Source organism: Sminthopsis crassicaudata, chromosome 3 (genome assembly GCF_048593235.1).
Source record: "Sminthopsis crassicaudata isolate SCR6 chromosome 3, ASM4859323v1, whole genome shotgun sequence".
Lineage (NCBI taxonomy): Eukaryota > Metazoa > Chordata > Mammalia > Dasyuromorphia > Dasyuridae > Sminthopsis > Sminthopsis crassicaudata.
This window is the reverse complement of record NC_133619.1, coordinates 30477090-30502221: the sequence shown is the minus strand read 5'-3', so window position 1 is coordinate 30502221 and position 25132 is coordinate 30477090. Positions and strand designations below refer to the sequence as shown.

The following is a 25132-nucleotide window of genomic DNA, read 5'->3' as shown; positions in this document are numbered from 1 at the left end:
ATGAATATGTTCATTCATCCATCCATTCATCCATCCATCCAGTCAATCACGTGAGTAGTCCCTCCAATGGACAAAGTCAAAAGACTCTCCATGCCTTCTCACCATGCACAGGTCCTGTCCATTACCTCCTATAAATCATCCCTAGATAGTCACCTGGAGACTTTCCTCTAGTGCAGGAGGTCTTAATTTGAGGTTTCCTCTTTATTTTGCACTAACTTCTGCCTGAAATTTAGCATCTCTTGCAGTCTTTTAAAAATAGTATTCAAACAAGGGATCCATAGGCTATATCAGAATACTCAAGGAGTTTATGAAACAGACAAGAAAGGGTTAAGAAAGCCCTCCCTCAAGCTTTGTACACTCCTGCTCTATTAACATCCCATGTAGTAAAATCAGCCACTCAAAGCAAAATGGCCAGGAATTAGAACAAATCACATCTCAATATTACAGAAGATAAAATGGGGCTGTATCCTAAATAGGGTTTCTTTTCAGCTAACACTTATGCGGCTATATCCTAGACAGGGCTTCTTTTCAGCTAACACTTAAGCAAACTGAGACGGATTTTGAATGAGCTAAAATTCGTGCCTTCCTGAAAAATGAGGCAAAAAGAAAAGTCCTCTTCTCTCTGCAGATTACCCATCTTCATGATCTCCAGCACATGTAGGCAGCAGCTGAACCTGTGTTGAGTTATTGACAGAAAGAATCACTATAGTCAAGCCCAAGGCTGTTTGGGGGGAGACATCCTCCAACATTTCATAACCTTGCGTAGTTAGTGAATTCACTTACCTATATAGGAGTGTTTTTTGCCTGCCCTTCGCCCTAGAAACCCATCAGGATGTATGTCAGCTTACACAATCACAGCATCTCAGAGATGGAAGAGACCCCAAATACTTCTAATACTACTCATATGTGATCACTATTCTTCCCATTTACATCTACCTCAAGCAGTTGTCTAGCCTTTGTTTGAGGATCTCCACTGATAGGGACTTCACTAATGCCTAAGGAAACCCAATATATTTTGAACAACTCTAAATTATTGAGATCTTCCTTAAAACAAGCCTAAATTTGCCTCAGAAATAATCATTCCACTCTAGGCCATGTAGAAACACTATGCACGGCCATAATGCCATTTTTTGCATTGTCAATATTGTCTTTTTTAAAGTTTTTTTTTCCCCTTATTGTATTTGCTACTATATCACTTCCCTGATTTGGCCCATCCCTTGTAACAAAGAGGAAGAAAAAACCTCATCACCTGCTTTTGGCAATATGTACATAGACCTCATTATTGACTATCAACTCGGAGCCACTTTCTTTGGCTGTCCTGGAAAGTTCTCCCTCCTCAAATCTGATTCCTGATTTCCTTGCTTCCTATAAGTCCCAACAAAAATCCTGCCTTTTACAAGAAGCCTTCTCAGACCCTCTTAATTCCACTGCCTACCCTATTTTTTCTATTTATCCTGCCTATCACTTGCTTTGTATATATTTGTTTGCATGTTGTCTCCCCCATTATGTAAACTCCTTATAGGCAGAGGCTGGCTTTTGCCAGTGTGCCACTGTAGCACAAGGATTAGCATACAGTAGGGGTTTGATAAATGTTTGTTGACTGACTGATTTTGTGTTAAATGGAAATAAACTCATTGTCTCAATCCAGTAGGTATCCATATGTTTTGACCCATTCAAATTATTAGATTCTTTTTGTTTTGTTTTCTCGCGTGTCTTTCCAGGAGTTTTATTTTTAATCCATCTGCTTGTCATTTCTTGTAGCATAATAGTATTCCATTACATTCATATCCTGCAATTTATTCAGCCATTCCCTAATCGATTGTTACCCCCCTCAATTTCCAATTTTTTGCATTTTGTTTTGTTTTTTAAGAAAAATATTGTTCCTACCTACAAGCATCCTTGTGTTTCATGTTCACGTGAGCCTTTGTCTGGGCCACAGACTCTTGGACACTCATAACAGAATAAATGTTATCCCTGCTATCTAATGCACAGACAGCTCTGCCTTTAACTAACAGCATGAGTCCATGTCCAACAATTCACACAAAAATTAATAACATTCTAGCTCTTTCTGCAAAAGCTGCTATTTTAGATCCTTGGTCATGTGGACATGTTAACTGGCCCACTCTTTTAGCTTCTCCAGGTACTGCTTCTGTATTAAATTAGACCATCTGAAGGCTATGTACCTGGAGATTATTAGCACAGTCTTCAAACAGAAATGTTTTTACTCAGTTGCAGTTTGACACTATTCCCACAACATATTTGATAATAGTTCTGTTGTTTGCAGAACTACAACTTAAGATTTTATCCCTTTTTTTCTCCCTCTTCCTTGCAAAAGAAAAAAGCTTTCTATTTCTTCATTTAGTATATACTTACATATATATGTATATATACACATACAGATTGTCTTTCTTGATACAATATATACTTATTGAGGACAGGGATTGTTTGTTGTTGACTATATGTCAGTGATTTGTGGCACACTGCCTGGCACAGAGGCCTTTGATAAATGCTTGTGAATTGACTGATTGATGTCATCCCATTTTTTAAGATAATTACTCCCGTGATAAACTCCTCCTTGGTTGCATTTCATGGAAAAAGTTTGTCTTGGTAAATTTAATTCAGTTCAATTCAACAAGCATTTTTTTCTATGCCAGGCACAGAGCTGGACACTGGAAATAGAAAGAATATTCCAAAATAGTCCCTGCACTCAGTGAGTTTATATTCCACACAGGAAATTTCATTTTTATTGTTGTTTTAGTTTAGGGGGGGTTTCTGTGGTCACCCTAAAAATATGAAAAAGACGTTTTCCTATTCACATTAACCTTGAAGAAACTCACCCAAATATCTTCAACAAAGAGAAGAACTAATTCAGATCCAATTGATCAGTGATGGACAGAATCAGCTACACCCAGAGAAGGAACACTGGGAAATGAGTGTAAACTGTTTGTACTTTTGTCTTTCTTCCCATGTTATTTTTACCTTCCGAATCCAATTCTCCCTGTGCAACAAGAAATTCGGTTCTGCACATATATATTGTATCTAGGATATACTATAACACATGTAGCATGTATAAGATTGCTTGCCATCTAGGGGAAGGGGTGGGAGGAGGAAAGGGAAAAGTCGGAACAGAACTGAGTGCAAGGGATAATGTTATAAAAAATTACCCAGGCATATATTCTGTCAATAAAAAGTTATAATTAAAAAAAAGAAACTCACCCAAATTCATTGCCTAGATATAATAACAATCTCATCTTGTGCACCTCTTTTTTTGGAGAATAGAACAATGATTTACTTTTTTCAAGACATAACAAAGCTAAAAATATACATAATAAAAATAAGCAAAACAATGCCATACAATCTTCTGATAGTGTAAAGGTATGCATTGAAATTATCTGAAAAGTGGACATTTTATGTAGATACTTTTGTAGCACCAGAATTTGACATTTTAAATGTGCTATTGAGCTTTTTAAAAAAATATTTATAATAAAAATTTTAAGTTTTCTAATTCATGTGCCTCTTAATGTTTATTTTAATATTTATTTTTCTCCTATTAAATAATTTTACATTGATTTTTTTAATTGTCTTTATTCATTGTGAGAAATTGTTACATTTTTGAAGCTGCTTTATATCCATTTTGGAGATCAGAATGTGTATTGTGAGAAACAGAGAGACAGAAACAGAGAAATGGGGAGAAAGAGACAGAGAAAGAGAGGTGGGGGGGTAAAGAAATTATTTGATTCTCATCAGAAGTTTCTTAGTTTAGTAAATAAGTTAATAAAAATTAAATTAGCAAACACTTATGAGTCATTTACCATATGTGGATGGTTAAAAACTGACTCCTGATCATTCTTTTGAAAAGCTCCTGAAGGAAATTTTAACTACTAGTATCCTTTCCACAACAGACCCCCTTTTACTGACTGGTAAAACTAGCAGCTCAAACACCAAGCAGGCACTGTCTTACTTCTGAAGGCTTATAGCTATGTTTCTAACTGATATTGAGATTATAAATATGGCAGTAAAATTTGTTGGAGGGGGGCAGGGAAAAGAGGGGCACAACTGGTAAGTGTTTAATAATGGACTTGACACAAACAAAAAAAAATCTAAGCATGAAACATTTCTAAATTTAGTCTTCATCATTAATATTTTCTCCATCATTTCCCTTGAGCCTGGAAAATTAACAAAACAATAAACAAAGCCCTGATTTGCAACATTTGCTGATTTACAAGATTTAAATTCTCTCACTAAACTTACCAATAAAATCTCCAAAACTGATTTCAGCTAGCTCTGGCACATCTCTATGAGCCCTGGACTTGGAATCAAAAGGTTTTAGATCCTTTATTATTCAGTCCTTTATTAACTGTGTGTGCCCTTATACTTAAGTGAGTTAGTCATTAGGCAGCATTTATTAAGCACTTTCTAGGTACCAGGTACTATGCAAAGTGCAAGTGATGGGAGGGGAAGTCTCTATTCTCAGCTTTAAATTTCACTTCAGATACCTTCTCTGTGATGGCAGGAAGGTCTGGTAATCTCTCTGTGCCTCAGTTCTTCATCTGTAAGTGAAGGAGGCTGAATTCCATCTAGCTTTGAATCTATGAACTTATTAATGTCTCTGATTCCATTTTCCTCATCTATAAAAAATGGAGGGACAAAATATCCTCTGCCCATAAAACCTTATAATCCTAAATTTCATGAATAAATCAGAATAAATAAATAAAGGGATTTTTACTTTTTAAAATTTATTAAGAATAGCAACCTAGGAGGATTCTGGGAAGATGGTAGAGTAGGTTGGTAAATTTCAAGTTCTCCTGATTTCCTCCAAAAATAGAACAAATTTGCTCCTCAGGGTAAAACATAGACTGGTGAAAAATCAAGATTTGGGCAGAACTGAGGTCCTTCAGCTGTAATCCAAGAAGACCTGAAGAAAAATCAGAGAAGATTTGAAGAAATACTGGACCGAGATTAACTTGTTTGAAGGGCAGACACCTCCAGATTAGCTCTGCAGAAGCAGCAAATGGGGAGCCTCGGGGTGAGCTGGATGTGGCTGAAGCCTCAGCAGAAACCACAGAGATTTTCACCTCCACAGCTGTTTGTCAAGTCAGGGTCTGAGTCTGGAAAGACTGAATCAGGGAACACCAGGCCCAGCTGTACTGCTCAGACTAGGTCTTGAGCAAGAAGGAACTAGCACTGATGAATGCAGAAGCAGCAGGGCAGAGGCACTGCTGGCTGTGGGCACTTGCAGGAGAGTGAAGCTCTGAATTTAGGGTTCCTGGTCAAAAGGGAGAGCTGAGGTGAAGCCAGAGGCACATCCCTCCACCCCAAGATTAGAGATGCTTACATTAACATCTTTTATTTAAAAAAAAAAGAGCTGGAAAAAGAAAAAAGAACCCCACCATAGAAACATACTATGGAAACAAACAAGACTGGGATTCATTATCAGTCTTTAGTAAAAAAAAAAAAATTAAGCTTTTACCTCAAAGAATAATGGGAAATGGCACCCCATCCAGAGAGAATTTATGGAAGAACTTAAAAAAATAATTTAGAAGTCAAAAGAGAAACATTGAGAGACATAACTAAAAATGAAAACCATCCAAGAAAAACAAGATTATGAAAAAAATTAACTATCTAGAAAAAAAGATACAGAGCCTCAAAGATGAAAATAGTTCTTTGAAAATTTGAATTGGGCAAGAGGAAACGAGTAAAGTTATGAAAGATCCAGAAATAAATAAAACAAATTATAAAGAATGAGAAAATAAAACAGAATGTGAAACATCTTATAAGACAAATGACAGAACTGGAAAACATATCAAGAAGAGAAAACATAAGAAAAATTGGACTTCCAGAAAGTTGTGACCAAAAAGAGAATCTTGACACAGTAATGCAGGAAGTAATCCTAGAAAATTGTCCTGGAATTATAGAACATGATGGGAAAATAGAAATTAAAAAAAAAAAACTATCGAATACCACCTTAATGAAATCCTTTATGGAAAACATATAGGAATATTGTTGCCAAATTTCAAAACTCCCAGATCAAAGAGAATATTCTTCAAGAAACAAGAAAAAACAATTCAAATACTCTGGAACAACAATTAGAATTGTTCAGGACTTATCATCAGGCAGAATAAAAGACCACAGGTCCTGGAATCATATCTACTGACAATCAAAAGAACTAGAACTAGCCAACAATATCATAGCCAGCAAAATTATCTATAATATTGAGTGAGAAAAGATGGACATTCAATGAACATGCAGATTTCCAGGACTTTCTATCAACCAAACCCAAACTTAACAGAAAATTTAACATATGAGAGCCAAAATGAAAGTGTATTTTCAAGGTACTGAGCATGGGTAAATTGTTTATGTTTTTTTTACATGGGATATGTTTTTTATATAGCATATGTTTAAGAGTGACATCAACATACAACAGCTCAAATAAAGATTGGGGCAGAATAAAGGAAAAATAATAATTATATCATACAAATGAAGTATAGAGGAAGAATAGACACAGAGGTATTAGAGTGAGGAAAAGGGCTCTCAGTTCTTAAAAACCTACTTACATCTGAAATGGGTTAAATAGAGTTAAATAGGCATAGCACACTCCAAAATCTATAAAGAAATAAAGGGAGAGGGACAGATGGATGGAGAAGCAAAGGGTGAAGGAACAAGGAGGGATCCACGGGTGGGGGGAGGTAGAGTAATACCAAGGCAAATTAGGAGCAGAATTAAAGGGTCAGCAGGAATAGGAAAGATATGTATGTATGTATATGTGGGGATATGTGTGTGTATATATCTACATATGTATATATTAATATATGCTTTTTTAAGTACAGCTTGCTTTGGGTAGGAGAATGAAAGAGAGGGAAAAGAATAAAGTTAAAAAGATGCACAGCAGAGAACAAAAGAAAAATTTACAAGGAAGTAAAGAAAAAATGGATAATCAAGAATATAATTTCATATATATATATATATATATATATATATATACTTTCTTGAACTGGTATTTGTTGTTATATATTTTGAATCCACCTTGATGTTCTGCTGGGCACATGACAGTGTTTTCTTTTGGTTGTGTTACAATTTGTTTTGTATTCCTTTCCTGTTTTTTGTCTTATTCTGTTTCTTTAAATAAAATAAATTCGGACATTCAAAAACAAACAAACAAACAAAAAACAAAGAACAGCAATTCAACTAGAAGGCCAAAACATTCTTGAGAATTAACGAATGGAAGTACCAGGAGTGTCCACCGCATATGGTGTGTAAGGATTTGAAATGAAGCTTTCTTTTGTGGATTTGGTAGTACAGACTGTGCTCCCAGCTTGAATTCAAATAGATTCACCTGGAAAAAGATGTATGAATTTTGATGAGTTTTGATGGCTTGTGATAGGCAAAAAGAACCTAATGTGATAGGCAGGAATTAAAAAGTTCCAGGAGGAAAAACTGGGATTCTTGTTCCCTGATCATCCTGACTTTCAGAAAATTACCTGTGAAAGAAGAGGTGAGATCCAGGTTTGGTAGAACATCTTTAACCTTCCTGTGTTTACTCATTGAGAAGAATCAGCTTTTAGGCCTCAGATTTTTCCCAGAAGGTGGAATCATCTCCTTCCTCTTCAATGTACATATCCTATTTAGCAAAGATGGGACTTCCTGGAATTTTTATTAATGATTCCAGATATCCCAGCAATAATTTTCTGACACCACAGCCTCTGCTTGCTGACTTTAATAAGGTTTCACCTTTTTTTTTTCTTCTGCCAATGTCTTCCTCATGAATATGATTCAGGCTGAAATTAATCACTGATCATGTTAATGGTTCCTATGAGTTTACTTCCAATACCCCTTCTTGTATTAAATCAAACTTGATAGCATGTTAGATCATTGCACAGCTAAGTTTCCATAAAAGTGCTGGCCTTTAAAAATGATTTATTCCCATTTTTCTGATAAGTTTCTTACTTATTGTGTGTTTCTTTTTAAAAAAACTGGCATTTTTAGTAAATGGTGATGCTTTTAAATCTGTAAGACACTTAAAAATATGTTGTACAGGAAACATTTGACAATAAGGAGTGTCGTGTACTATATATTATGATCATATAAGTGAATGTGAATATTTTATTCAATTTTTACACAGACAAAATATTAGGATACTCATCCTGTTCAGGGGGGAAATAGGCATATTTTTGCCTATTTTCAAAATATAAATTTTTAAAGATATGATGATAGAAAATTAAAGGGTTCTTTGATTTTTTTTAGCTTTGCAGTAAAGGAGCAGCTCTGGGAAAACCTTTTGAAGCATCTGCTGAAGATATTTCAAGTGTTGCTAGTTTTATTGAGACAAAGCTTGTCACCTGTTATCTCCGGATGAGGAAACCCGACCTTGCTTTGAATCATGCTCACAGGTAAGAAAGAACATGGATCTAAAAGTCATTACTGCAAAGATGAGAGATAGATAAATGGACCAGGGAGGTTGTGAGGCGGTCCTCTAGGAAAAGATGGAAGGCAGTCAAAGTTTATCTCCATTTTCCCTCCATTCTTTCTTTGGACAATCTCTGTTACCACTCTGTGTCCTGATTGTCAACTTGGTACCCACCAGATTCCCTCCAAGTCATTGTCTATTTCCTCCACTAAGCACAGTTTCCCATTCCCTCCAAGCACTGCTCTCAGCATTAATGCTCTCATTGATGAGTTAGAATGGGTGTTAGCTGAATTCCTCATTAATATTATCTGAGTTAGATAATGTACACATTATCCCTTCCAGATAACATATCTGAACCCAATTACAAAGCATATTAATTGCAGACTTCCTTTGAGAAAAAAAGTAGGGACTTCCTGGAAGGAAGAAATTGATACTGTGATGCGGAAGAAATTTTTAGAAAGATAAATCTTTTAAAAGCCCTCAAATTTCTATCTACTTTTCCTATGACTAGGTCTACATAAATTTTTTATCAACCTGATTACTAATTTTGTCAAAAAATTATCTCTCCCTCTCCCAAAGAATTTACTCATTTAACTATTATTTTTAGTCATTCTCTGATAGGCTTTTTCTCACCAAGATATTTTCCTCAAGTAGAAGATCCTTTTTGTGGTGCTTTTATAGTCAGTCAGTCAAGAAATATTTGTTAAGGCCTTATTTGTGCCTTACACGATGCTAAGCACATACAAAGAGGGGCAGAAGACATTCCCTGCTCTCAGTGGGCTCTCAGTTTAATGGGAGAGACAACATGCAAACCCACATGGACACACAACCTATAATGTCAATAGTCACCAAAAGGAGAATAGTTGGCTTAAGAAGAATTGGGAAAGGCTTCTTGTAGAGTGAGATTTTAGCTGGGACTTGAAAGAAGTCAGGGAAGGTAGGAACTAGAGATGGGGAGGGCAAGGGAGAGAACCAGAGAAAAAAGCCCAGTTGTTTCAGATCATTAATATATTATTTGTCAAACTATGAACCATTAAACTTGAAAAACAGACTGAATTCAACTTCAGTCAGGCAACTGTTATTTGGATCTGTGTTTGGTTCTTAGTGTATGTTTATATTCATAGTTCAGTCAGTTTGCACTAAATTTTCTAATCTCTAGGTTTCATTTGGTGCTCTTGGGAAGACCCCTCTTCATCTGGTTCACTCTTTTTTTAGGTTATGAGTGTCTATGAATATCTCCTAACTCCATCAGAGGTCAACAAATTCACCTTTTCTTCAAATAATCCCTACGTGAACATAGGCAAAATACACAGTACTGACCAAAATGTTCTCAAAATCACAATTTAATCTCTCTCTCTCTCCTTCTCTCCTCTCTCTCTCTCTCTCTCTCTCTCTCTCTCTCTCTCTCTCTCTCTCTCTCTCTCTCTGTCTCTCTCTGTGTGTCTCTCTCTGTCTCTCTGTCTCTCTGTCTCTCTCTTTCTCTCTCTCTCTCTCTTTCTCTCTCTCTCTCTCTCTCTCTCTCTCTCTCTCTCTTTCTCTCTCTCTCTCTCTCTCTCTTGCTCTCTCCTTCCCTCCCTCTTTCTCCTACTCTTCTTCTTTTACAAAACAATGATAACTCCAATAAAAGGACCCATTCATGACATAGACTTTACCATCCCTTAGTCCCCCTTTAAGTGAAGAATCTATAAGAATTAATTGCCTCCCAAACTTCCATCTTTGGATAAGTTTCCTCCTTGAATCAGTACTCTCCCCTGAAACATCACCTCCATGGCAACTGAAATCCTGTGGTGTCCTATTCCATCGAAACACACCAACACTTAAAAATTACTTCACAAGTATTTATTAAGCTCCAATGGTGTGCTAGACAGTGGGAACACAAAGACAAGAAGTAAATAAATTCAGGAAGCTTGCATTATATCCAGAGAGACAACATATTACATATATATGTGATATATATGTGTGTATGTATAATACATAAATAAATGTTCGTGTGTTTTAATGTGATCACATATGTTTATATGTGTGTAATATAAGCATATTTTATTGTATATTACATATAAATATATAACAAATCTATATTTTCATTTTATAATATATTACTTATATTAAGTAATATAATTAATGTAATATTTTATATATGTTTATTATTTGACTATAGAAATATATTTATATATTTTAAATATATGAGCATGTATGTTTGTGTTTTAAACATGTTAGCAAAGATGGTTTATGTTTGAAATGTGTTAATATGTATTGTATTTATGTGATTACATAGAAATAATTTATGGGTAATATATGTAAATATTCTATATAGTTATATAAATGTATATCTCATGTTAAGTGTAATGGAGTGAGGGAGAAAAGTAGCAGTTGTAAAGAGCAGGAGGAGAGAGACATAAAAATAATAATGTGTCATTTGAGCTGAGAAACCTTGAATATACATAGTGGATTGAAGGACCTGAGGTGAAGAGGAATACATCTCAAGATGGAAAATTAATCTGTGTAAAGGTCCAGAGAAGGAGTGCTTTGATTGAGAAATATCAAGATGACCAGTGTGGTTAGTTTCCATGAAGGGAAATAACTTATAATAAGGATGTAAAGGTAAACTGGAGCCAAGTTTAAATGATTTAATTGCCAAACAAATATGGCAGGCCCTTTCCCTCAGAGACAAACATACAAACATAGAGACAGATTTCTGTGTCATGATACTTTTTATCTATGAACTACTTAACAGATAAAGAAGAAAATCATTAATTGACTTATTATTCCCCTGTTATCATACAGCACCTTTTATATCATCATCCTTTTTGGCTAAGATTTCTCCACCTTACCTGGAATTTTGGCTCCTGTTTGCCCTGACCCTTTTGTCTCAAGAATATATCCTCCTGCAAAATACAGGAATATATTCTTGAAACACTGCCTGATGAGTTACTCCCTGGTTCATTGTCCCGCCTCCTTTCTTAGTTCTTTGTTGAATAACAATCACCAACAACTTATATCAATATGAAAACCTAACACCTGCTTTGCTAATAGCCTCAGGGAAACATAATTATCTGCCACATTAAGGTCCATTATGTAAGTGGGCTCTCTGCCAACCGCCATAAGTAGTTTACAACCCTAAGCCACCTAGATGGTCCAGCAAGCTAGGGAAAACTCAAGCTAGGTGCCTTCACTGCCATAAAGAAATCTTGAAGGGACTTTTAAGTTGGTGCCATTGGATCGGGGCTGAAAAGTTAGCATGACATCAGTTGTATTACTTGTACAAAAAATAGATGTAAGATATCTTGCTTTGGTGGAATTTCTTCTCGGGAGTAAGGCACAGATCTTTTAAGGAATATCTCAAATGATATGATTTGCTCTTCCTGGAGACAGTCATGAGTTCAAATATGTTTGGCTGCAGGGTTCCTCCTGAGTTTTAAAGAAACTCTTAAGATAGGTTCTTTGCTCATAGGATACACAAAATTATCTTCCCCATCTGTTAGAAGTTATTTGGATGGAATATGGTCCAAGCTGGTAGCTAAGTGGCAAAGTAGATGAAGTGTGGGACCTAGGGTCAAATCCTGCCTCAGCCACTAAATAGATGTATACTCTTAGCAAGCCATTCAACCTCTCTAGGTCTCTGTTTCCTCATCTGTACATTGAGAATTAGACTCAAAGATCTCTAAGGTTCCTTCCAGCTTTCACTCTCTATGGTCCTCCAGGTCTCCCTGACCATGCAGACAATCATTCTGAGACACTCCATCAATGTGTTCTATGTTCAGCAGTACAGAGGAACATTATTATAATATAAATAGTATTTTGTGATAGTTCAATGAATCCACAATCTCACTGACAAGACAACACTCTCCCTGTATTGGTGGCTACCCAACTCATACCTTGAGATTTTTGTCTATTTCTTTCCATAAATTCTTCATAAATGACCCTACTTATTCACCCCCAAATTTGGAGTTCTTCTTGTGGTTTTAGAGCATTCTTAGAGAACTAGTGCAGGTCTTGGACTATTTTGCTCTCACTCCATGACCATTTTCCCCAGTCATATATCTTGATCATTAATATTATCATGAACAAGCTGTTGTTATTCATTGGATGGATACTAACACACATTGTCTTTTGGGTCAGCCACAATTTTGACTTTTCTGAGATCATAAACCTCCATGACTGACAGATTCATAGAAGCCCAGGTTGGATATTTGAGTTTAAAATAAATTTTTGCAATAGTAAGCAAATTTTTTTTTGCAACAGTAAGCTCATTAGTCATTTTTACACATATCCTACCTATTCACAGTGAAGACAGTATCCACTTTCCCCACCATTATCAACACTAGCCAGTGACCAACCTCATCTGATTGGGTTGGAACAAGTTTGTGAGATAGCTAGAGAATTCAAAATGAATTCCTGTGCGTATCATACTTGGAATTGGAAGAGGATTATTTAAATCTTAAATGCCTTTGTGATCCCTCCTTCTAGACCTTAAGAAAATTACAAATAAAAAGGTATACCCTCTAGGATATCAAACTGATCTCCCACATTATTTATTAGGTTCTTAGATTCCTTTTCACTGCTGCTCAGAATTCATTTTGGCCTTTCTGTTTTTAATTGAATTGCCTATTCACCAAGGTCAACCTTGTTATTATTAATGCACGAGGTAAAAATCTGGCTTGTCCTGTTATACCAGGGGAGGAGTCTATGTCATCAAATATTTTGTATTATATATAATATATTCTAATATTAAAATATTTTGAGAGGCAGCCACTGGAAAAACAGAATCTGAAACCTAATCAATAACTATTTCTCCAAAGAGAAAAATAAATTATTCGGGGCACTCAGTCTATAAATAACTTAAAACCATTAGTTACCTGATGCATGCAGAATTTTATTTCCTATTGAGCTTTTGTATTATTACCATATTGTGATGGTTGATACTAATCACAGATCAAAATTAAAATATTCCCTTTCTGCATTTATTTGCATTTGCTGTAGCATTCTTTATTTAATTTTATGCAAATATTGGCTCTCCTGTATTTCTTTAGCAGTTTTATTACCCCCAAAATCAGCTTAAAAATCATCATGTATCCTAGTGTCAGATATAGATTGAGCTAGATAGATATACAGATACATATACACATATGTATGTTTTTTTGACTCAGAAGACTTCCATCTCATATAGAACAAGAAAATTTCACATTTATGGTTTCTATATTTATTAAATAACACTTTTTGGAAAGAAATCAGATTAGCTTTTTCACTCTTCAGCAGAGTAGCAGAAAGTTACCAAGAAAGTCTACTTTGAAATGATCATTTCTGTGATTTAAATAATAAATAATTTTGTGAGCATTCTTTATATTATGTTATAAACCAGTATGGTGGCCATATGAATAGAAAGAAGTAACAAGAATGAGATTCATTGTGAAGGTAAAACTACTAAGACTCGGCCCCTGATTGGCTATGAGAATTGGCAAGAAGAACGTTGAAATAGCAATGGACTCCCAGATTTATAATCTTGATGACCTTGAAGATGGTCTGTGTGAAGGAAATATGAAGGAAAAAGCACCATTTGGGGAAAGAGATGGCATAAAGGGAGAGGTGAAAGCCATTGTGGACAGATTGAGTTTGATTTTCCTAGAGAAGGTCCAGGAGAAGATACATTCAGTAGGCAGTTGATGATGCATGATTTAGAAGGTATCATGTGTGTGTGTGTGTGTGTGTGTGTAGACAGAGACAGAGACAAAGAAGAGAGAGAGACAGAGAGAGAGAGAGAGACAGAGAGAGACAAAGAAGAGAGACAGACAGAGAGAGAGACAGAGAGAGACAGAGAGACAGAGAGAGACAGAGACAGAGAGAGAGAAGAGAGACAGAGACAGAGACACACAGAGAGAGAGAGAGAGAGAGAGAGAGAGAGAGAGAGAGAGACAGAAAGAAGAGAGACAGAGACAGAGAGAGAGAAGAGAGAGAGAGAGAGAGAAAGAGACAGAGAGAGAAAAGAGAGACAGAGACAGAGAGAGAAGAGAGACAGAGACAGAGAGAGAAAGAGACAGAGAAAGAGAAGAGAGACAGAGACAGAGAGAGAAAGATACAGAGAGAGAGAAAGAGAGAGACAGAGAAGAGAGACAGAGACAGAGAGAGAGAGAGAGATAAGAGAGACAGAGACAGAGAGAGAAAGAGACAGAGAGAGAGAGAGACAGAGAGAGAGAGAGAGACAGAGACAGAGAGAGAGAGACAGAGAGAGACAGAGAAGAAAGACAGAGACAGAGAGAGAGAGAGAAGAGAGACAGAGACAGAGAGAGAAAGAGACAGAGAGAGAGAGAAGAGAGACAAAGAGAGAGAGACAGAGAGAAGAGATAGACAGAGACAGAGAAAGAGAGAAGAGAGAGAGAGAGAGAGAGAGAGAGAGAGAGAGAGAGAGAGAGAGAGAGAGAAAGAGAGAGAGAGAGAGAGAGAGAGAGAGAGAGAGAGAGAGAGAGAGAGAGAGAGAGAGAGAGGAGATGGGGGCAGAGGGGAGGGACAGAGACAGAGAAAGGTGAGGAGAGAACTACTTTTTTTTAAAAATCCCTTTTAGACTCATCATAGAAAATTCTCTCCACATCCAGAGAAATTTGAGGTCTATGTGCAGATTGAAGCACACTATTTTCACTTTTTTGGTATTTTTTCCATTTAACTCTGTTTCTTCTTTCACAACATGGATAATATGGAAATTCTCACTATTTTTGTATAATGTAAGCTCTTCAAGGGCTGGGTTTGTCCCAGTCACACCCTAACACAGTGCCTAGTATGCAGTAAGTGCTTACCCTGTGTTTGTTCATTGGTCGATATTGTAGATGGGTTTTTGCTACAAATATCAGTTAGGCAAAGTGACCTCTCCACCACTAGTCTCTTCCACACTTGTATATTCTGTGTTCAAGGTGATTCTGAGGAGCAGAGAGGAGGAGACAGAGAGGGACAGAGAGAGAGAGAGATTTGTGTGCATCTGTCTTTAGATTTATCAGGATGTTATATGGATGACAGTAAGTGAAAATGATAAATATTTAACTTTTCCATTGCATTTCTATTAAAACCATAATAGTTGTGTCTTTGAATGTGTCCCTGTGTGGAGTATCTGTGTTATTGTGTATTTTGGACCTCTAAAGTTCCACTTAAGATCCCTTCTAACAGAGACTCTCTGAGTCTCATGGCAAATACACACAAACACATACAAACACACATCTATCTATCTGTCTATCTATCTATCTATATGTATGTATATATATATATATATATATATATATATATATATGTATATATATATAATCTTATAATCTCGAGGGGGGAGTGGTGGGGAGAGGAATGAAAGAGAAGAAATTATGGATGGCTTGAATTTACTTGAAAGAGCTCCAGATCCCTGTTTGGAGTGTTAGGTAAGAACCTGTCAATTACTAGCCAAGTATACAAAAAAAATGGAAAAATTGTGCCTATTTAATGAATTGGGTAAATCCAAAGCCTGTGTGAAATATTCATAATGTCAGTTTCCTGTCTCCTGCTGACTCACCCTAGGTAAAGAAAGTCTATAAAAGGATACATCTGTGGAAGGTGGCATTAAACACCAAGTATTTGTTTATAGGTGTGTGAGGCTTAATGCGCAGTTGGAAAATAGAAAGGGTCACATTTAAATGATTTGGGCACAAGAAAAAGGAGCAGAAGCAAGGGGCTGAGAAGTATGAGAAGGCATTGAGGAAGCAGAAGCAGCAAATAAAAAAAAAATAACTTGCAGCTAACATTGAAATAGGGCTTTTAGGTTTGCAAAGTGCTTTCCAGAAGTAATGCCATTCGAGCCTCACAACTCTGTGACCTGTACTACAAGTATGGTTATTGCCATTTTACAGATGAGGACACTGAGGCACAGAAAGGTAAACTGGCCAGTAGTCATTTGGCTAGTCAGGGTCAGATGTGGGACTTAAGTTCAGGTCTTTAACTTCCTGGTTAGATGAAAATTCCACCAGAGATGCAAACCGAGTAATGATGGGAAACTCTCGAGAATTAAATCCCATAGACACAAAGAGAAGCATCTTTGATGACAAAGAAGATATAGAAATTATCTGGGAAAACTAATGTAGATTTAAGAGAACTCATTAATCAAATTACATTTTTTAAAAGAACAAATACAGAAGATAGGAACAAGGGCAGATAACAGAGAATAAATATGAATGCCTGGCACAGTCCTGTGTGAATAGAATCAGGTTGGCTAAAACTCAGATTGAACTCCCACTCGACCTGTTTATATCTCAGAGCCAAAGTGCTGTCATCTTTTTAACTGAAAAACTTCAATGTGAACATGGGCTGGTGAGAAAAGAGGAGAGCACCTAACCTTTCAGTAGCCATGTGGGGGCAAAGTTGAAGATTCAAGAAATGGCAAAATTTCTCCTTTGGATGGATGGGAAAAAGGACAACCACCACAATAAAGGCTTCTCAGTCTTATTTTCTGTGCCATGGAATATGGTATGTAGGCCAGAAAGGACAAAAATGGTGAAGAGGGAGTTGATATTCAGTATAATAAGGAGCTACTAAGATAGGACCTAATGTTATTTTTGTAGCACAGATTAACTACATCTGTGGGGACACTGAAAGACCTCATAGATGTGATTGCTGAGCCCGCAGTCATTTACAAAAAAGACAGATGAATGGATATATAGATAAATAGATAGATGATGGATGGATGGGCAGATGACCAGGCAGGTGGATGGAGGGAGATGAAAGACAGATGATAAATAGATAGGATAAATATAAAGAGATAGATGGTAGAATGATAGAATAGACAGGGACAGTAATGGGTGATAGATGATTAGATAGATATAGATAATAAAGATAGACAGGTAGGTAGATAGATAACTGACAGAAAGTTCAGGACATATAGAACTGAAAGAAGGAAGAAAGGAAGAAAGGAAGGAGGAAGGAAGGAAGGAAGGAAGGAAGGAAGGAAGGAAGGAAGGAAGGAAGGAAGGAAGGAAGGAAGGAAGGAAGGAAGGAAAAAAAGGAAAGAGAAGGAAGGAAGGAAAAAGGAAAGAGAAGGAAAGAAAAAAAGAAAGAGAAGGAAGGAAGGAAAGGAAAAGGAAAGAGAAGAAAGAAAGAAAGAAAGAAAGAAAGAAAGAAAGAAAGAAAGAAAGAAAGAAAGAAAGAAAGAAAGAAAGAAAGAAAGAAAGAAAGAAAGAAAGAAAGAAAGAAAGAAAGAAAGAAAGAAAGAAGAGAGAGAGAGAGAGAGAGAGAGAGAGAGGGATGGAGGGAGGGAGGGAGGGGAGGGAGGGAGGGAGAGAGAGAGAGAGAGAGAGAGAGAGAGAGAGAGAGAGAGAGAGAGAGAGAGAGAAAGGAAGAAAGAAAGAAAGAAAGAAAGAAAGAAAGAAAGAAAGAAAGAAAGAAAGAAAGAAAGAAAGAAAGAAAGAAAGAAAGAAAGAAAGAAAGAAAGAAAGAAGAAAGAAAGAAAGAGAAAGAAAGAAAGAAAGAAGAAAGAAAGAAAGAAAGAAAGAAAGAAGAAAGAAAGAAGAAAGAAAGAAAGAAAGAAAGAAAGAAAGAAAGAAAGAAAGAAAGAAAGAAAGAAAGAAAGAAAGAAAGAAAGAAAGAAAGAAAGAAAGAAAGAAAGAAAGAAAGAAAGAAAGAAAGAAAGAAAGAAAGAAAGAAAGAAAGAAAGAAAGAAAGAAAGAAAGAAAGAAAGAAAGAAAGAAAGAAAGAAAGAGGGAGGCAGCTAGGTGGCGCAGTGGATAAAGCACCAGCCTTGAATTCAGGAGGACCCGAGATCAAATGTGATCTCAGACACTTAACATTTCCTAGCTGTGTGACCCTGGGCAAGTCACTTAACTCCAGCCTCAGGGGGAAAAAAAAGAAAAGAGAAGGAAGGAGAAGGAAAGAGGAAGGTGGGAAGGAGGAAGGAGGGAAGAAAGGAAGGAGAAAAAGAAAGAAGGAAAGAGAGAAATAAGGTAGGAAAGGAGTAAGAAAGAAAAAACATATACAGTCAGGTCCCAATTAATGAAAAATAATGAATACTGAAGTTGTTGCATGTATTCATATTCACACTGTTTAAGCTGGAATTGTATGAAATGTAGAAATGCATTCCAACCCAATGGAAATAAGCAGTGCAAATTCAAATAATTTGACTACTTAAGAGGATTCCTTATTCACACTAATCAGAATCTGATCAAGTAATTTTGTTTTTTATAGTATTTTATTTTTCTAATACATGTAAAGATAGTTTTCAACATTCATTTTTGTTAGACTTTATATTATAAATTTTTCTTCCTCCTTCCCTTACCTTCCCCTTCTTCAAAACAAGCAAGCAATCTGATATAGGTGAAATTTGTGCAGCCCTTTTAAACATAGTTCCATATATGTCATGTGCAAGAAAAATTAAATTAAAAGAGGGGGGGGAAACAAAAGAAAGAAAAGTAAATATAAAAATATTATGCTTCAATCCACATTCAGTCTCCATGATTCTCTCTCTGGATATTCTGATTAAGTAATTTTGACAGAAGAGAATATTATGAACCACAGAAATGGAAGACGTCCTCATATAGGAGAAGGCATTGAAATTAGCCTTGAAGCAAGCTAAGGGTTCTAGGAAGTAAAAGGAGAGAGGGAGAGCGCATTTTAAGTATGGGAGACACAGAAGCAAATGATGGGATGCTATTTACAAGGGATAGAAGATAAGTATGGGTAATAAGGAACAAGGCCTTCAGATTTCAAATCTCAAGCTCTCTCCACTACACTGCCCTTAGCCTCTTGCTCCTTAGTGGTAGTGGGTTAACAGGGAGCTAAATTATAGCCAGAAAAACTGGCCTAGGAGGGCAAGAGGTGGAGGAGGACATGACAAGGTAACAACTTGAGCACAGGACAATGAGAAGAGGGAAACATCTGTGGGATAGTTGTAGGTTGATTGAACAGAAGGGAGCCCACACCCTAGGGAGGACCAGCAGGTAGGTAGGTGCATGCTGAGAATCCCTGCCTAGCATTTAGACAGCCCCCCTCATCCCCATCCTGTGGGGATAAGTGCCTTCAGCTGTGAGGACTGAGAAGTCTCAAGGGCAAGGAGTCAGGCTGGCAATTGAGGTCTATTTACAGTGGGTTCCATTTGCCAGAATCATTTGGAGAATTGGCAACTTGATTGTACTCCCTGGCTGTGTCTGCTAATAGAAGAACTGCAGAAAACAGCTAGGTCTAATAGGCTTCTTCCACATCCAATTCAAATTTTGACTTTGAACTTTGGAGATACAGTCACAACTTTAAAATATAACAGGAGTTCTTAACCCAGAAGTTGGAAATTTGAGGATTTTTAAAAATATATTTAATAATTATATTTCAATTTGGTTTTCTTTATAATCCTATGTTTCATGTTTTATGAATTTCAAAAACATGATTCTGAGAAAGTCTTTTCTAGACTGCCAGAGGAGGACTATGACCTAGAAAGGGTTAAGAATCCCTGGCTTAAAAGGAGAGATATAGAATAGAGAAAGACAACTAACAACTTTACATATGGATCTTATTTTGAATCAGAAGAAGTACTGTCCCCCAAAGGAGAAATAGTGATATATAAGGGTAGGGAGGAGTTCATGTAGATGCAAGAAATGGATGGTGAAATCTAGACTCTGTTATATAACTTATTTAAGTGAGTTGGAGTAAAACATTATTCCTGCGTTTCTATTCTTTAATCTACAAAATGAGAGGAAAGCTGCCTTCTTCCAGCTCCATCCTAGGAACTCCTCCCTAATCAGCCTCTTGGACCATGCATCTCAGGGGGAAGTGGGGGGAGGGATCCCCTGGGTATTTCAAATTTAGAGCAAAGTGAATGTAGTGCATGTGAATGCAGTATTTTTAGAGGTAATTCTGCCTTAAAGCTCAAGGACAAGTATCAAAAAGAGAAGGAGCCCAAACACCCAAATGCCTAAACAATTCCTCCAAGAAATAAACAAGAAAAGCTCATTTATTGTCCTACCAAGAACGAATGTAAGCACTATGACTACATAATGAATGAATGGAACATTTATTAAGCTCTTATTTTATACAAAACACATAGAAAGAATACAAAAAAAAAATTATAGAGCCTGTCCTCAGAGGGCTTACATTCTAAACGGGGGATATTGTTTCCCCGATCAAACATAAGCTCCTTGAGGGCAGATACAGAAAAGCAGAACGAAAAGTCTCATAGTCTTTAGCTTGCCCTGGAAGAGCAGAGGGTCACATCAGTTTCCAATGTTGAGTCATCGGACATCGCCAAGTCTGTGGGGAGGACTTTCTTTTCTAAGTTTTGAGGATGTGAATTCCACAGCAGCAGCCACAGTGAGGCTGTTTATTCAACAGAAGATAAAGGTACAAAGTCACCTATAGTGCTCTCTTTATAGGTAGAGGAACACTGGTTTTCATGATACCAACATCTATGGGATTATAACTGACTTTTATACACAGATCCACAAAGCAAAATGCTAATGTGAACAACTTAATACATAGGATAATCTCAGAATGGTTTTGTTTTTCCTTTATTGATGCAATTCAGCTGTCATATAATAGCTCTATAAACAACCTGCTTCAGGTGATGCAGTCCCATTCTAAAGAGTCTCCCAAATCACGTACAGAATCCCGTGTTGTTAGAAGGAAGCTCAGGCCATCCAATCCTAGCTCTGAGCAAGAATACCTTATAGGAGACCATGCAATTACCACCTAAAGATCTCCAGAGAAGAGAAACTTAGCACAAAAGGAGCCCATTTTACTTTTCAAATTGCTAGGAATTTTTTCTTGATATCAAATTAATTTTTTTTGTTTCTTCTATACATTGCTCTTATTTCTTTCCTATGGGGCTTAGAAGAATGAACCCTAAACCTTTTTCCAGGTGATAGCACTTCTGAGTTAGTATATCCTCCTGTCAGCCTTCTTTCTCCAAGCTGAACTTGCCAGTTCCTTCTCCATACAGCATCATCCTGTTTGCTTCTCCAAATGATCCCAAAATACTTTGTTGCCTATAAGATGCATTTCCACATATCAGAGTTATTCAGTGTTTTATGTTTAATATACTTCTGATTGTCTTCTTTAAAGATCAAGAATTTTTAATTTTTCATACTCATCACCAAGTTGGTGTCAGAGTGATGACATTTATCCACAGAAGCTCTCAAAAAACTATCTGCTAAGTCAGGGGATAACGGTTGTCTACCCTGGTGAATTATGGAACCTTGAAGCACAACAGAAAGATTTTCATAAGGTTAGAACAAAACTAGCATTTGCTGACTTGATCATTTGAGAGCATAGCCCATCTATCCCCCACAAAGAATTTAAAAACCCTGCCGTATCTGACAGCCCACCTTCCATTACATGTGTTGAGATGAAGGCTTTCTCATCATCCCCATCTTTGAGGTTTCTGTCTTAATAGATTCTTTCATGGAGGGCTGGATATCTGATATTTGGCTCGTGGGTTCTGAAGAAAAGATAATAGGGTCAACATCATATTATTTTTAAGGGAAGATGTCAAGGACAAAAAATGAAGATGTCAAAAGCTTGCTGATATATGGTATTGCTTAAAGACTGGTTGAAGAAAGTGACCAAGTGATTTACTAAAGTCTTTTACTAGACGGTCTTTGGATTACAGTGTAGATGAAAAAATAAATGAAAGTACATTTCATTTTTGCTTCATAGGAACATTTGACAGATGGGGAAAACACAACTTTCATCTACAGAAATAATGTTTTCATTTTCAGTTTCTCAAATCTGGGGGGAAATTTGCATAGATTTCTATATTATGTGGAACGCATCCCTAGAATCAACAGGAATGTGTCTTTTCATCTTCACACATTAATGTACCCGCCATTTTGTCGTTTGCTTAAGGGAACCGATTACATTTGTGTATGTTGGGGATGCTCTGATTTTCACTCTGAAGGGAAGCAGACTCTTCCAGACCTTAGGGGGTATGCCTCAGTGGACAGATCTGTTCTGGCCCCTCACCTCAAGAAGCTTAATGACTCCCTCTCACTTCTAAGATAAAAAAAAAAACCCTCTTCTGGCATCTATTTAAAGCCCATAATACTCTGTCCTAACCAAACTGACCTCCATGTTCTTCTATCTCTATTTTTATTGACTCCTGTTTATGTAAACTTATACACAAAACTTGAGCAAAGCATGAGGCCAGAGGGGCATCTTTGTCTCCAAGATGGGGCACTCTATCCCCCCCTGTTTGCTATCCTCAGCTCAGTTGGGCATTTAAGCACAAGCTCTGTTGTCCAAGAACCACCAGGATAATTTGGCCACCAAATGGTTAATGGATGGAGTGGGTAGGGGACAGGACAGAGAGATAAAAGTTACAAGGACCAAAAGGGCTTGAACTAATAGAAAAAAATCCAGATTTTATGGAGGGGCTCCAAACCTCACCACTGATACTGTCCCTGAACCTCAGCTGCCTTATCTGTTAATCTTAGAAGACCTTTGAAGTTCTTCTAGCTGTAAATCAGAGATTTTTCGCCATTTGTGTTTCCTGGACCATTTGGCCATCTTGTAAAGCCTCTTAGCATCATGTTTTTCCATGTATAAAAGAAAATACAGGGGAAAAAAATTAATCATATTAAAACATATTAATCAAAAATTTTAAAATGATAAGCTCATGGGCCTCAGATTAAAAATTATATTATTATTATTAATCTCTGTATCTGTGATGCTATGAACAGTTAAGGCATGGAGGATGTGTATTCTGTGTTCATGGAGGCTATATTCTCATCAATAAAATCATAGATCCTGGTAAGGGAAGGTTAAAAAGTGCTTGTGATATATGAATGGGTCAGAAATTCCAGGCACAGTCACAACTTATTCCTTTTCTTTCCTTCTGCTGAACTTCTCAGACCTATTCTCATCTTTCACTGCCTCAGTTTCCTCAATTACGCATTCATTTTTCAACCCTCGTGATTTGTATTTTCATTTGTACTGAAAATCCGAGGTCACCAAACAGACTAAATGAGATTCAGAAGCCTTCCATCTATCATTCTATGTCCCTTCATTCTTGCCTCTTTTCGGTTGTTTTTCAGTTGTATCTCTTTCTTTATGCTCTTCTTTGGGGTTTTCTTAACAAAAATACTAGACTGATTTGCAGTGTCCTTCACCAGCTTATTTTACAGATAATGAAACTGAGGCAAATAAGATTAAGTAACTTGCTCAGGGTTACAAAACTAATAATTTTCCTGACTCCAGGCCTGGCTTTCTATGCACTATGGAACTCCTAGATGCCCCAATCTTGTCTCTCCTGCTTCTATTGCTGTTTCTTCCTTCCTTTGACCCTATAATATGGACATTGTTCAGTGTTCAATTCTTGATTTTCTACTCTCTTTTTTCTTATATGATATTCTTCCTTCCAGATAATTGTATTTAATTTCACAGTTTCAGCTCTCTTTGTTAACAAAGAAAGAACTTGAAATCTATAACTCTCTATGATCTCACTCCCTAATTTTACTCATGTATTTGCAAAAGCCCTCATGGGAGCATAGTCAATGTAAGATGTCTACACAAAACTCATCATTCTATAAAGAGGATTGGACTTGATGTCTCTTCCAACTCTAAATCTTTGACCCTATAATCCTGCAGCCTTTTTCCCAAATCAGTTTTACCTATCTTATTTCTTCATTTCTGGCAACAGTAAACCATTATTCTTCTTTGTCCCAGAATGTCCTCAAGCAGAAGCTGAATAACCATTTTTGAGGTGGGGCAGGGAGAATTTTATTTTTCAATACTAGATTTTTCCTATTTTATTCAGGCTAGAAATGCAGGGAATATTCATGGACCATCAGCTTAAGGATTTGGCCTGCTTCATTCTTAACCTGAGCCAATTTGGACTTCTTAGGTAGCTTGGTGATAACTTAACCCCTTCCAAGAGATCACTGTAAATATGTCTTGGTAACTGGAATCAAAGAGATGCACCAATACATCTGACTAGATAACAATTTGTCAAGGATCTAATGGAAAGAGTCTTATTTTTTGCAGGGATTGATCTACTGTCATTATCCTAGGAGGCCCTTTCAACTCTTAAAATTTTACTATCCAGTCAATGATGACCTCATTCTCAATTTTATGAGTTTCAAAACCTCCATGACATTTTTGACTCCTCACCTCTAATCAGTCACCAAAATCTATAGGTTTTTCTCTGTAACCTTTGGAATCTATCCATTCTTTCCTTGTCTTCTGCTTCTCTGCTGGGCCAACCCCTTCTTCCCACTTCCATGAATTATTAAAAAAAAAAATAGCCTCGTAATCTGTCTCCTGTCCTCTACTCTCTCCCTGTTCTATTTCATCTTCCAGAATAATCTTGAAAAAAAGAGTACTTGAATGGCACTGATAAATGAGGACATACCTAGGTACCTGCAGTCCCAGATAGTCAAGAAGCTGAGGTTTGTGGATTAGTTGAGCTCAGCAACGCTTAGCTACAATCAGTAAACACTTATTAAGCACCTACTATGTGCCAAGCATTGTGCTAAGCTCTGTTAAGCTTTTTGGATACAATAAAAGGCAAAAAAAATCATGTCCCTGCTTTCAATGAGCTCCCACTTTAAGGATTATAAAGGGTTAAATTATATTGGGACCTGCAGTAAAGCCAGCCCCAATTCAGGGAGCTCCCAAGAGTAGGGGGCCACCAGGCTGTCTAGGACAAGCCAAACCACACTAGAAACAGAAAAGGCTCATATTTCGATGTCCTTCAGTAGCAGGATCAGGCCTGAGTGGTCATTGCATGCATGACCAGCCTGGATGAGAAAG

At 36.8% G+C, this 25132-nt stretch overlaps 1 protein-coding gene across 3 annotated transcripts in view; it reads left to right on the top strand.

The window, feature by feature from the left end:
* SPATA16 (spermatogenesis associated 16) overlaps positions 1 to 25132 on the top strand; it is a 295979-nt gene that overhangs the window by 113870 nt on the left and 156977 nt on the right. For all 3 annotated transcript variants that reach the window (XM_074298205.1, XM_074298207.1, XM_074298206.1), the window contains exon 3: positions 8242 to 8387. In XM_074298205.1, coding sequence (XP_074154306.1) covers positions 8242 to 8387 — 146 coding nt within the window. The remainder of the gene's footprint in view (positions 1 to 8241; positions 8388 to 25132) is intronic.